We start from the raw sequence: 14,447 nt of genomic DNA, 5'->3' as shown, positions 1-14,447 counted from the left end.
TATATGTGCATTACTAAACCCTGATCTGATTTTTCAGATTGCAGCAGAAATTTTTCACCAGATTTACCATGCAAAAATCACAAGCACAGTCCCTTTCTCTCTCTCTCTCTCTCTCTCTCTCTCTGTGTCAAATATCTCTCTCTGTTCAGAGTAGCAGTAAAGCTCCTCCCCCTCTGCTCTGCTCTCTCTCTGTTTCTCTCTGTCTGGATCCGTCTCTGTGCTGGCGTTCGGTGGCAGCGTTTCTCTTCTCTTCACTCCAGGGGCAGCTTCATTCTCTCCTCCAGGATGTCGGGCCTTCTGACCAGCTCTCTTCTGCTCTTCCTCTCCTTGACGCAGTTCCAGATCCCCACAGAAGCAAAGGTAAAGCAAACACCACACCAGACCTTCATAATGTGTGTTTGCTAAGACTAAGTGCTTAATTCACTCTGATTTCTCTATAGCTACATTTTAACCTGCATGTTTTCTTCCTTTTTATTTCTACACTGTTAGGTTTGTATTTGGTGCTAAATGCCAATTGCATTGTGTTTAGGGGCACTTTCCTATTTCTTTTCAAGTATTTGTATGTTATATATGTTAAAGTACACAATGTACTATTTAGGTGCGTTTCATATGTTATGCTTGGCTGCGTGTTAATTTCTGCTAAACTGATATGTCACCAAGAGCAATGAGATCAGTCGAGCCAGATGGCGTGAAATAGGGCGTACAAATCATCATTGCCTGGCAACAACAGAGCGCATATCAACAGGGCTTTACTGTCGAATAGTATCCTGATTAAATTCTGGAAATTTCTCAGAAAGGCAGTGCACAGAAATGGATGCAGAACAAAGAGCTCTTGCAAACAACCCAAGATCATATTAAACATTACATGCATCTTTAAACCATAGAGCCCCATGTTATAACAGATGGTGTGTCTTGTGTACTTGTTGACTCTACTGTTCTATTGCTGATGAAAGCATTTTATTATGAGGTTTTAAACCAAGATAAAAAAAATTAAAAAATCTTATTTGGAACAAGAATGCAAAAAAGGTAATGTTAACCATGTTTAGAATCCGTATTGATTCCAGGGCGTTTCTATGATGTTTGGAACATTTTATAGTGCATTGCTATGCATTTACCAAGGCAACAGGGCCTGTAATACACTAGTCTCTAGATCCATTTATCATAAAGAGAGTTCAGAGAGAGTTCAGCAGTACTGATGCATTGGAGAGATCTGTGGACAGCTGATATAAAGAGCTGTGAATTCAAGTAACTAGTTTGAGAGACATGAGAGAGCATGTGTAGCAGTCATGTTTGCGCTCATGTTTTCAGCACCACGGACAGCAGCTGTCACTGAAACAGTCATGTTGAGCTGAATGTAAACACTACAGTGATTTTGGGAAAGTGTTAAGGATTAGGGGCCGTATCTGAAGGACAAAATGGGATAAAATCAATAGGAGAGGAAGCACAATCTCATTAGCAGAACAAACAGCCGCTCTTTCACTCCAAGCGGAGGAGGAACGCTGCCATGGCAACAGCTTTTAGAGAGCATTAATTCAATTCTACTATAGTATTTTTAATTAGCTAGCCTATTTTTAATATATTCTGTTCGTTTTAATTTTAGCCTAAATTTGTCATTTTGTTACATGCTTTTTATTTTTTTATTCATTTTTTTAAATTACTAAAATTATTTTTAAAAACAAAAAACAACAAAACTGATTGGATTGAGTTTGTTTTTTATTTATCTTTGGTTTTAATATCTTTTTATTATTATTATTATTTTTTTAATTACCCAAAACAATTTTAACAGTTTGTTACAACAAAACTAATTGGATTACACTTAATATGTACATTTAAACTGTAAAAGTGTTTTATTGTAAACAGTTTTTTTACACTTGCAGTTTATTTTAATGTAAAAAGTGGGTGCATGAAGCATCTTTTTCAGTATCTTTATTAATTAAGTGTAATCCTATGACGTATATCAATAATCACTAATATATTTTAATCTGTTACATTTATATAGCGCTTTTCTGGGTACTCAAAGCGCTTTACATGGAAGGGGCGGGAATCTCCTCATCCACCACCAATTTTATAATGACGCATAACTATATGCAAATTGATGTGACAAAGCAGTCTGGCTGAAGTCTGCAGGAGTTGTAAAGTAACTTTGCAGATAGTTGTTTATGTTAGAAGCATTTCCATTGGCGCAGTAATGCAGAGTGGAGCAGATTGTAAGGAACCGGAGGACATCAACACCACTTGAACTCATGATATGAACAGCAAGATCTCCCACACACTCAATGTGTACGTCTGGAGCGCTACAGACGTCATAATGCACCAGAGTGAGTCACTGATTCAACTCACGCAGCACTCAGGAATCCTGCTCCTTTAGTTTCAGACGTCACTATATCTGCCTCATTTATTATTAATCATAACAGCCCTGAAATACCACATAAAGCTTGAACTGAGAAACATTTATCATTCTGATACAGATCATACCTTACAAGAACACAAAACTTGCACATATGGTAGTTTTTGAGCACCGCTGCTAGTTGTCTCTCAGTGCTCGCGTTGCAATTTAGAATAATCACACAGAGGGTGAAGACAATGCCATGACTCAGCACTTCATTTATAACCTCAGGCTTAAGCTCAAGCTCTTTTCAGTGGCTAACATGAGTAGAGAAACCGATTCAAGGCTCTAGACCATAAATCACTGCTGAAACAAGTCTCCTATCAGTAATGGTGGATGTAGATCATCAGTGGCAGAACTAATATACACTGAAGGGGAACTGGTTACTCATACTGTCAAAATGTGCTTGCTATGCACCCTACAGTGATTTCAGGCTCTAGAAAGCATCTTTCTTTCCTTCTCAACAGCGTGTGAGTGTAATTGAATGTCTGACTCAGTGGATGGAGAGGAGGCGTGAGGATGGGAGTGCAGATGAGAGGAGAGGAAAACATGCTTACTAATGCTTCCTCTCGAATACATGAATGATTAGTATGTAAAGTGTCACTGAAGTGGGAGGTGTGTGTTTCTGTGCTCTCAAAGGCAAATGTACGTCAGAATCTATAAATCCTTTGCCCTTACTGCCATTCATCAGAGTCGGTCCTCTGAATACATTAATTACTAAGCAAGATTATATTATTACATTGCATTAAATTGCGTTTCATTATCAAACAACAGCCTACATAACAACAACAAAAGTTAAGCTGAAATGACCAAAATCCATTCAAGCATACATATAACAATTTTAATTAACATAATTTCACAAAGCTACAGCTAGCAAAACCAAAAAAACGCCCAAAGACACGTCACCTGTCCATATAACGGAACTAATTTTGCAGTTACTTATAAATTAATAACAATAACAAAAAAAGTTTAGCCGAAGTAACCAAAAATAAATTAACTCCATTAAAGCATCTACAAATATTTGGAATTAACGTAATTTCACAACTCTACCGACGACAAAACATAGGCCTACTCACCTGTCAACATATAATAAAGGGAGCAAATCTATCAGCGCCATAGGCATTTGTTCAAGAATGGAGGGCCGCTGCCTCCTCTACTGGCAAACAAAACGTTTCTGATTGGTTAAAAAGTGTGGGCTGCTCCCCTGCTAGAACTATCACAGAAATAGATGTGATTTCTCAGGACTCTTATTTCAGTGGTATCTGACAGGTAGTAGTGTTATTTTAAGTGTTACAATGTTTTATGAATGCAGCTTTGTTGTTCAATATAGGGTTTAAAATACGGGTGGTAAGTTGACAAAGAATTTATATGTTGGCTAATAGTCATATAAGCCACCTTTTTTTTTTTTGGACCATTTTTAATAAATAATCATTGTTGTATATGAGGTCATAAAGGCTGGAATACGTAACTCAAAGCATGTATGTTTGCGCTGAATGTTCAGAAAAGATCATTGAACATTACAAAACAATTTGCCCTGTTCTCTGCACAATAAGCAACTCTATTCATAAATAAAATCTGTCTTTGCATACTGCCACTCTCATGATATTTAAGAGTACAAATGAGTATAAATAAAACCTGTCTGTACCAAACTGTGCAAAGGTTGTTTAACATAGAAACAAGACATTTTTCACCAATCGTCTGTTTGATTTCTTTGTCTTCCTCTCTGTATTTGTCAGCCTCTCTCTGCCATGCGTGGTGGAGTCCGTCTGCGAAGGGACCTTCGAGATTCAGTGCCCTACGAGGCCCAGATGATTTCTTACCCCGGTGCTGACTTCAGGAGTCGGAGCAGTGATCTGTACTACCAGCCAGAGGTCTTGAGAGCTCAAGGTCTTGGACAAGCCCTGCAGCGGCTGGTGGAGAACGATCAGAGGCGGGATCAAGAAGCAGCTTATCTGGCGTCAATGATGCGGCTCCTGAACGAGGCACAGAATAATGGACAGGGCAAACCTGAGGAAGAGGAGGAGGAGGGTGATTTCCAGGGCCCGTACCCTCCGGACTACGATGAGACCGAGCAGGCCGTGAGCATGACGAAGCCCCAGGCTTCATGGCAGGGCCTTCTGGATCCTCAGCTTACTCAGGCTCTACTCAACCGCTACAAGCAGGAGAGACTGATGCAGGCTGGACTCGCTCCGAACACCAACAGGATTCCTGAGAGAGAGCAGGACAAAGACCAAGAGATGCTCAGGTAATGAAAAAAAAAAAACAATACCTCAGATTCAGGGTAAGAATAACAAAAACTATTAAAATATTTTTGTTAATTGAATTTAATTGATTTTTTTTTTTTTACAGTCTAGAATTGAAATAAACCTAACTGAAAAAAGCTAAAACACTCAAAGTAATAACTGTAAATAAATAAGAACTACAACTGAACTAACCCTAACTGAAACCCAAATAGAAAAGCACAGAACAAAATTACAAAAAGTTAAACTAAAATTTAAATGAAAACTGAAAATATTGTACAAAAGCTAATCAAAAAACTTAAAACAAATATAAATATCAGATTAAAAAGATTAGAAATAATAAAAATGACAAAAGCATAATACCAAATTACATACTAATACTAATACTGAAACTAAAATTAAAATTGAAAAATGAAGAAATAAAAGCTCATTCAAAATATTAATAAAAAATAGAAAAATTATATAAATAATAGCTACTTCTGTTGTGAATGATCAGACTGGGTTTGGATCCATTTGCAGTTTTATTCGAATAGTCAAACAGGCAGGAGTCAAACACCAACAAACTGGGCGATGAAGGCAAGGCAGAGAGTCGAGGCGGGCGGCGAGAATCAGAGTCCAGTAAACAATCCGGGTCAGGGCAGGCAGAGAACAATCAGAAACGGGAGCAGTCCAAGGTCGAGAGATTTAAAGTAACCACGGGTAAGAAACGCTCAGTAGTGACAGCCGGGGCAAATCAAGACTGCGCAGGGATGTGGTGTGTGTGAGTGGCTTATATGTGTGTGTGTGTGAATGAGTTGCAGGCGTAGTGTGCAATCAGTCCCAGGTAAGAGGCATGATGGGAATTTGAGTTCAACAAGAGAGTTAATATTCGGGAGACGGATGCCTCTGGTGATGCGAAGGAGGCGGTACAGGAACCTCCTCTGTAACAACTACAATAACGCTGTTCTAAAAAATGCAGTTTATTTAAAAAATAAAAAAACACATTGGTATGATGAATTTTAATTTCAAGTTGTCTTTAAACAAACATACTATTTCTTTTTTGTATTATTAAAGGTACCTTGTTGAGAAGATCCTCTCCAGCATGGCATCGGGTGGCAATCAGGGAGGCCCTTCAAACCAGCGTGCTAAACGGGACCTGAGCGCTGTGGCCAACATGGAGCAATCTGGAGGACCCGCCCTTAAACGCTCCCGCCGGTCCCTGGACTCCGCCCCTGGCCCCTCCCCCCAGGTCGAGGCGGCACTGCTGAGGGTGAAACGGCTCGATGGCGACATGGACGACGATGAGGTCGCAGGGCAGAGCAACAGAACGCCACACGTCGGACTGCAGAGAATGAAGCGCATAGACACTGACCTGCCGCCCCCCAAAAAACACAGCCGCAAGCGCAGAGCCGTGACCTTCGACCCCGCTCTGATCGCACAGCACATCCTGCAGTACCTGCCAGCCTAAAGAGTACAAGAAAGAGAGAAGAATAACAAGGAAATGTTTGGGGGGAAATAGAGGGAAATCTAGACAGACAGAGGGACTGCAACATTTCACTTGCTTACAGATACGCCAGCGTTCATTGTCATCTACCCAAATCTAATCAAGGCCTGCTTGCTGAGGTACTCTGATATGATGTTACACTGTTTCAATGTTATACTATAATAAATCCCATACACATAACAGCTTGTGGAATATGCTTTTTGTATTACTTCTTTCTGGCTGCATTATACAGTATGGAAGGCCTATTCTGCCAAAAAATTTAAAGGGAAATTGCAACTTTTTTTTTCTCAAAATTGTGAGTTCATATCTCACAATTCTGACTTTTTTCTCAGATTCTATGAGTTTATATCTCAAAATTCTACCTTTTCTTCTCATGCTTCTGACTTTACATCTCTGAGTCAGACTTGTAGGATATAAACTCCCAATTCTGACCTTCTCGCAATTGAGTTTTTATCTCACAATTCTGACTTCTTACTGAGTTTACATTTTGTAATTAATTTAGTTTTTCTCAGAATTTCTATAAAGTCAGAACTGTGAGATGGTAAGTCTCAGTTACCTTTTTCATTTTTTTATTCCATGGTGGAAACCGGCTTCCGTCGTACAGGCATTAAATGACCTTACTGACATGGAAATTATCATCAGTTATTGGCTTGCACAAGTAGCTCATCGCTGTTTTTGTCAGAATCAACAGGATCAAGGTCACACTAACTTCTATTACAGACTGAGCTTCATTATAAATAAGATCTGTTGAATGCTGTTGATAACTCACTTGATCCTTAAAATCAAAACCACATCTTGAGCAGGGTCGTGTATTGTGTGCATTAGGGAGAGCTTCTACAGAAGGCCGTTTGCCCAGAATCCCTGAGTTTATCAACAGATGAAAGGAGCATGACTGTGCTTCCACAGAGATCCAGATATATCAGAGCTGTCAGTGGGTTTGGAGACACTCCTTTTCATATTGTGAGCAAAGCAGCAGTAACTATAACAGCAGGCTATAGTGCTTTCAGTATTTATGCTGTGTAACTGAATGGCAGCTCTATATAAGTGATTTCTGGGATGCTATATTGATTTTTTTATGTGATAGCCATAGATTAAATAGTTATCAGCAGTAGGCCATTGATAATTATAAACATTTTATAATCTAATTTACTTAAACTACTGTTCAAAAGTCAGAAATTGATATTTTTATTTACATTTATTAATCCAACAAGCCTTTATTCAGCAAGAATGCATTAAATTGATCAAAAGTGAGACATTTATAATGTTACAAAGGTTTTTTTTATTGTAATAACATTTCATAATATTAATATTAATAGAGTTATCAAATAAATGCCTTGAGCAAAATAGACTTCTCTCAACATTAAAACATTACAAAAATCTCCAAAACTTTGAACAGAAACATTTAGATCCAAATGACAATGAATCATTTTTCTTAAATAATTTGTATTAATCTATTTCACTTGCTGTGTGATACAGGCCTTCTATGTTATATTTACAGACTGACTTATGAATCAGATTATTTGAATGTTTGACATTGCTATATCTACTCCTATTACCTATTGTTTTAGAAATGAAGCTAAATTTAGATTTTTTTCTGGAAACAAATGATTGAGAAACAAAAGTGATTGAAATCTATTTATTGCATAAGATATCTGGTACAGGTTTAAACAACACAACATCAGATCAGCTGCTTTATACAGCAGTAAGCAGCACTAAAAGAGTTTAGACTAAAAAAAGAGCCTGTCTAAATGTCAAACCTGCTTTAAGTGAGTTTCCTGTCCTCTCTTTCTCTGATTGGCTGTCTAAAGTGGTGTACCATCTTCTTAGTGTCATATGCATCCTATTCAAGCTTGATGAAGTGTTTTTTGTCCCTTGACTTGGCTTCGAAACATTCTGTCTGATACTTATCACTGTCTCAACTTCTTGCCCTCTGGGTTTGTAATCTGACTATTATGAATTTGTGAAAGAAAATCGTGGCTCTTAGTATATAAATGCTTTTCGATATTTGTGCAGTCATAAAATCTTGTACAAAAATACATATCTCTGCACTGCAAGTTTTGTCAAACAACAAAAATCACTGTAAGTGCTAATAAAGTGTATGTGAACACCAATATTTTGTTGAGAACTTTGCATTGCTTTTACAGTGGAAGTGGGTTAGAAATGACCTAAAATCAACTAAGACAATGACTTGTTATATTTTAACGGTGGCTAAAGACAATTACAAATAGTGGCATGCAAATTTAAAGTCAGCATGAAGCATGAATTATTACTGTATTGTAAAGTATTTCCATGTGAAAAGGAAGATCTTAAAGGAACGGTTCACCCCAAAAATTTAAATTTGGTGAAAATTTGTTCACCATCAGAATATCCAAGATGTAGATGAGTCTGTTTCTTCATCAGAACAGCTTTGGAGAAATGTGGCATTACATCACTTGCTCACCAATGGATCCTCTGCAGTGAATGGGTGCCGTCAGAATGAGAGTCCAAACAGCTGATAAAAACATCACAGTAATCCACACCACACCACTCCGTCAATTAACATCTTGTGAAGTGAAAAGCTGCATGTTTGTAAGAAACTAATTCTGACGGCACCCATTCACTGCAGAGGATCCATTTGTGAGCAAGTGATGTAAGGCTAAATTTCTCCAAAGCTGTTCTCATTTAGATCTTGGATAAGAAAATAAATAGGCAAATTTAGATTTCATGCCAACTATAAATATGAATAATTATTTGCTACTTTTAGCCTAAAGAAGATCAAATCCACATGTTTAAGACTTTACTGACAAAGAAAACAACAAAACTAACTAAAAAGATTAACAGTAGTATAATGCTGAATATATAACTACATTTAACTCCAGTCCTCATCTTAAATTCATGCACAAAAACATCCAGAACACAGAATCAAACATCATAGTTAATCCTCGAAACATAATTTAACTGGAAACCACATTGATGTGATCTGTTTGTGCATCGCAGCAGGTCACAGAGACCTCGACTGTACCTCCACTTGGAAATGCACTAAAGAAAATGGCCTTTCTTCTTCTCTATTTAGAGCCGCCATTACAAGAATAGAGTAATGTTCCTCCGCCAGAGGAGAAAGGACTTGGATACTGTTGCCAGGTGACTGTTTCTATGCAGACAGGTTATGTAAGCAGAATTCACAGGATGTATGACATCATGCTGAGGGGTTTTATGTCATCTTTATTTGTCGAAAGATAAGTGCACAAACGACGTGATGAAACAGCCACCTGAGAGGATGAGAAAGAACAGTGACGTGAGTTACAGAAGAGAAGAGAAGAGAAGATGCTAGTCCCAGAAAAACAATCCCCAGAGAAACTAGATTACAGCTCAGGCCTGTTTTATGCTGCCAGTAACAAGCCAGTCACTGAGAAGAGAGGAGAAAACAACATTACATGATGAAAATATCTGTGTGTAGAGAATAACATGAAAATGAGTGTAATTCACATTAGACTCAAGCAAGCAGTACAGCTTAACTCAGTACCAAAATATCACAAATCACAAGGAAAGTTGATATATATATATATATATATATATATATCAATAAAAGTGTTTTTAATATAATTTATATGCTATTATAATAATTAATCATTTTCAATTAGCATTTATTTTTACTTTCAGCTTTAATTTTAGTTTTAGTATTTTTGTTAATAGTAGATAGTTTTAATAAATATTTCTGTATAGCTTTCATTTATTTTATTTCAGTTTAGTTTGTCATTTTTATTAAATTAAGAAAACAAATCAAGCAAGCAGATTTAAGAATAAAATATTTTTTGTATATTTGTATTACAAAATATGACTTTTCCAACATTTATTATATATATTATTTGTCAATATAAAACCAGTGTTATTTTAGTATCATATCATTATTATAATATACAATCATAATATTTATTAAAGGGGACCTATTATGCAAAAATCACTTTTATAAGCTGTTTGAACACAGTAGTGTGGCTGCAGTGTGTGAAAACAACCAGCCTATAATGTTAAAAATCCACCAACTCATTTTTTTTATAAAACCAATAAATCATAAACAGTCTCTTCAAACGAGCTGTTTCAGATTCTCCCTCTGTTCACGTCACAGAGGGGAAAAAGTCCCGCCCATTTGTGACACTCTCTTGTCCTATTAGCATAAACACAGCCCTGAGTGAGAAGCTGCGGTTTGCCATTACTGGAGTTATAAACAATGTCAGCGCCAAAGAGGCTTTACAAGTGTTGTGTTTTGGGATGCACCATAATCTCCCCTCATCTGAGCCGAGGACACTGTGGTTCAATTTCATCTTCGAAAAAATCGGTATCGTCCCCTATGTTTAGGAATTAATACCAACGCTTCGTGCACGAACATCAGCTCCAGACAAAGTATCACGCGTTTGTTTTCCAAATTGTCTTTCTGAAAGAGCTTGTTGGCACTCTGTAAGGCTTATTGCTAAAGCTATCATTGTCTCTGTGTGTTTTCACTGATGCTGCCTTCAAGTGCTATCAGAAAGATCGTGAATAGGAATGTGGTAGTTAAAAGTTGCGTATGAAAGCAATGTGAGTCGATCGCTTGAAGTTATCGAGCTCATAATCAGAAGTGGGACTTATAAAGTTTGTGATAGCATGAGACCAGCTATGTTGTTATTTTTATCCCGTCGTGCTCCCTGTCTATGTAATTCATAAGCGCAAATTTATTATGCACAGTATAATCGGATGACTGACTTTGAAACCGAGTAGTTTTCTTTAAAGATAACAGGCTTGTATTAATAGTGGAATGTTTATTTGCAAAGGCTAGCGCTGCTAATGTGGAGCTGGAGCTCTTGAAGCTCCGCCCTCTTCTTCGGGAGCAACAGCTCACTCGCATTTAAAGCAACACACTCAAAACAGAGCGTTTTGGCTCACACCCTAAAAGTGGCAATTTTAACAAGCTGTAAAAATTTATCTGTGGGGTATATTGAGCTAACACTTCACATATACTCTCTGGGGACATCAGAGACTTATTTTACATCTAGTAAAAAGGTGCATAATAGGTCCCCTTTAATATTTAGATTTAGCTTTTATTTTCATACTTTCAGTTTTCATCTTAATAAAAAAGTCCTAGTAATTTTGTTAATATTAGTTGTTTTAAATATTTCTATTTAGCTTTAATTATTTTCATTTTTGTTTTTTTTTTGTTTTTTTTGACAAGGTGACATTTTTAATATTTGTTTTTTACATTTACAAAATTTACATTTTTCGTCTAATATCTATATTTTGTTTTATTTCAGCTTTATTTCAAATTTACAAAAAATATTTTTAGTATTTTCAGATTGATTTATCAATAATACCACTGTATAAAACACATTTCTATTTAATATGTTAAAAATAATTTATTGTACAAATATTTTCTGTATCATTTGAGAAATGATTTCAAAATCATTAACGAACTAAACTCTCTGAAAACAGGCGGTAAAACATTCATTGATTTTAGAGATTTTAACAAGAATATGTGCAGCGTTTACCATCACCATCCTTGGCGTCTTCTGGCAGCAGGGCATCTTGGCGATTCCCCAAAACAAAAGCTAGCATGGCCAGTATGCCGGCGTCCAGCACCCCCAGCAAGGCCAGTATGTACGCCCAGTGCACAGAGCAGTTCCCCGGGGAGAAACTACTCACACGTTCCCCACACAACGCCCGCATCTCAGCACACGCCCAGGAGTCTGGGAACAACACACACGCCAGCGCCAAACAGAAGCCTGCGCCACAAACACACATACCGTTAGGAGTAATGTACTGTCTAACATATTTAGTTTGGATTTCACGTCATGAAAAGTTCAAATTCATGAGAAGAGATTCTCAATATACTACAGCTTTGCAGAGAAATGTTTCTTGAGCACAAATCAGCATATTAGAATAATTTCTGAAGGATCACGTGACACTGGAGTAATGATGCTGGAAATTCAGCTTTGCATCACAGGAATAAATTACATTTTTAAATATTTTTAAATAGAAAACAGTTCTTTAAAATTCAAAAAATATTTCACAATAATACAGTTTAAATACTGTATTTTTGATCAAATAAATGCAGCTTTAGTGAGAGATCAGTTGAAGAGTCTCACCTGCAGTGAGCTGCAGCCAAGCGCAGATCTTATAGACGGTTGCTGCGTTGCAGAATCTGAACAGACACAGGCAGCCCACGCTGGCCCACACCATGGTGAGAGACATGCAGACCAGCACAGCGGGAGACTGGAAGGCAGGGAGTGGGGTCAGGGTGTGAAGAGACCCCCGGCATTCTGGGACAGGCCAATCCGTCTCCATGCAGACCTCAAAGAGGCCCAGCGTCCCGGTCGGAGGAGCCGGACCCCCTCCTCGGTAGTGCAGCTCTCGTGTGCCCACCCACGACGGCTGGATGAGAATGACCACCTCGATCACGGCAAAGCAGAGCGTGCAGATGGCCCACAGCACGCCCACTGCCCGCGCACTCCGGATGAACTCGGTCTGATACAGACGGGCCACCTCAGACGAGTGATGCTGCATGCTGGAGACAGTCAGCAGAAAGATCATATTACGCAATGACATGCAATAGATCACCTGCAACAATCTTTAAAAACAACATTTTGAATGTTTGTCATTGGTCCACAACAACCCAAATTAAGGAAATATCAAAATACCAAAAATAAAATTCCATCATCACATACTCGCCCTCACCAACCCTCACTGTCATTTTAGTATCATGGCGATACCTTTACAGTTTTTATTAATATTTTGAATGAATTTCATTTAATTAATTTCATTTTCATTAAGTTTTAGTAATTTTGTTGTATGCTTTGTCATTTTTATAATTTTTTGTCTATATATTTTTTATTTTTATTTATTTATGGTACTAAAAGTAATGTTACATAGTTTTTATGGTAACACTTATTACACTTACAATAAGGTTAGTTAATGTCAACACACTAACTAAAATTATAATAAAGGGCAATTCATCCGTTACCAAGGTTATTATAGTAAACTAAAATCATAAATTGTTACTTCAAATAAAATATTAAAAACATATCACTTGTTTTATTTCAGGTAGTTGCCAAGGCAACATTTCTTATTGTGATATTTTGAATTGAGGGTGGAAAGAGTGTTGGTTATTCACTCCCCCACCTACAATCCCTGCCGGACCTGAGACTCGAACCCATGACCTTCAGGTTACAAGTCCAACTCTCTATCCATTAGGCCACGACTGCCCCTTATAAAAGGCATAAAAAAACAAAATAAAAAACTAATAAAAATGACAAAAAAATATATATATTAAAAATATTACTATTAACAAAAAAAAACATTAAAATATTATATTAAAACCATTATAGGTAAATAAAAATTCATGTCATCTCAGGTCTATTAAATAATATTAACAGATGCAATTTTGATCTTAGTATATTAGATGTTGAGATTAAAAAAAAAAAAAAAATGTAATTCTATAGAATTGTTAGTTGATGTTAACTAATTAACTAATATTAACAAATGAAACCTTATTATGAGGTGTTACTGTTTTTATATGGTACTCTATGGTAATATCATCAGTACTTTTTTGTGCTTCACATTTATTTACATTATACCTTAAAGAATACCATGCTATTACAATGAAGCATGTCCTTAAAAAAAAAACATGGTTTTGCATTTTTAATACAAAAACATCAAAATGCATTGCCAAGGGACATGATGAACAGATGAACAGCTGAGAGAGCTCATGCCGACAGGAAAATGACCTGAAAACCTGATGTCAACCTGGTGAATGATGTAAAGAGATGGATGAAGGGAGATTCACCTCTCTGCTCTGGCTGATTCCAGGTCTCTTCCTCCCACCACAGGATCTGGATGACAAAAATCTCATTAATGTTGAATGGCTTGAGAGCAGCATCACATAAAAATGTAGGAGTGAGTGAAAGAGAGAAATTGACCTGAATGGAAGGATTCTTCTCCTCCTCTTCCTCCCGGAGGGATCACGGCAGGATGTGCGACATTAAAAACAGGCCCACGCCATTTGCAACCATCTTCCTCGCACATATGGAGGGAGAGGAGAGTGGGAGACGGGAGGGGGAGCGCAGGGCCATTCTGATTGGGAGGAGGGTCTCTGCACACACACACACACACGCACGCACAAACACACACACACACACGCAGCAATGCAATCCAATGATGCACAATGAGAAAATGAAATTATCTGTCAATCCCTGTGGGGGGAAAGAGAGAGTTACAGCTCATCGATTACATTTCGTACAGAAGACAGAGGAAGTGAGAGAATAATACATGGAGCAGAAGTGATGCATTTCAGATGAGCACAAGATAAATACCACAGAAAGACGCAGCAAGGGAA

The 14,447-nt window shown here is 37.4% G+C and overlaps 2 protein-coding genes across 2 annotated transcripts; one reads left to right on the top strand and one right to left on the bottom strand.

Moving 5' to 3' along the window:
• Positions 1-207: 207 nt before the first annotated feature.
• LOC306848899 (uncharacterized protein) lies at positions 208-8,218 on the top strand. Its single transcript, XM_079383690.1, has 3 exons — positions 208-360; positions 4,123-4,631; positions 5,680-8,218. The coding sequence occupies exons 1-3, from the start codon at positions 286-288 to the stop codon at positions 6,071-6,073; spliced, it is 978 nt and encodes a 325-aa protein (XP_079239816.1). The 5' UTR covers positions 208-285; the 3' UTR covers positions 6,074-8,218.
• Positions 7,733-14,129, bottom strand: LOC306848901 (LHFPL tetraspan subfamily member 3 protein-like). The gene is made up of 5 exons (XM_079383695.1): positions 14,032-14,129; positions 13,899-13,944; positions 12,202-12,620; positions 11,605-11,838; positions 7,733-9,357 (listed from the first exon to the last, which is right to left on the bottom strand). Exons 3-5 carry the CDS (start codon positions 12,617-12,619, stop codon positions 9,311-9,313), a joined length of 699 nt encoding a protein of 232 aa, XP_079239821.1. The 5' UTR covers position 12,620; positions 13,899-13,944; positions 14,032-14,129; the 3' UTR covers positions 7,733-9,310.
• Between the last annotated feature and the right edge of the window lie 318 nt (positions 14,130-14,447).

Source organism: Barbus barbus (genome assembly GCF_936440315.1).
Source record: "Barbus barbus genome assembly, chromosome: 29".
NCBI classification, from domain to species: Eukaryota; Metazoa; Chordata; class Actinopteri; order Cypriniformes; family Cyprinidae; genus Barbus; species Barbus barbus.
Note: the sequence above shows the minus strand (reverse complement) of the source record. Positions and strands in the feature narration are given on the sequence as shown.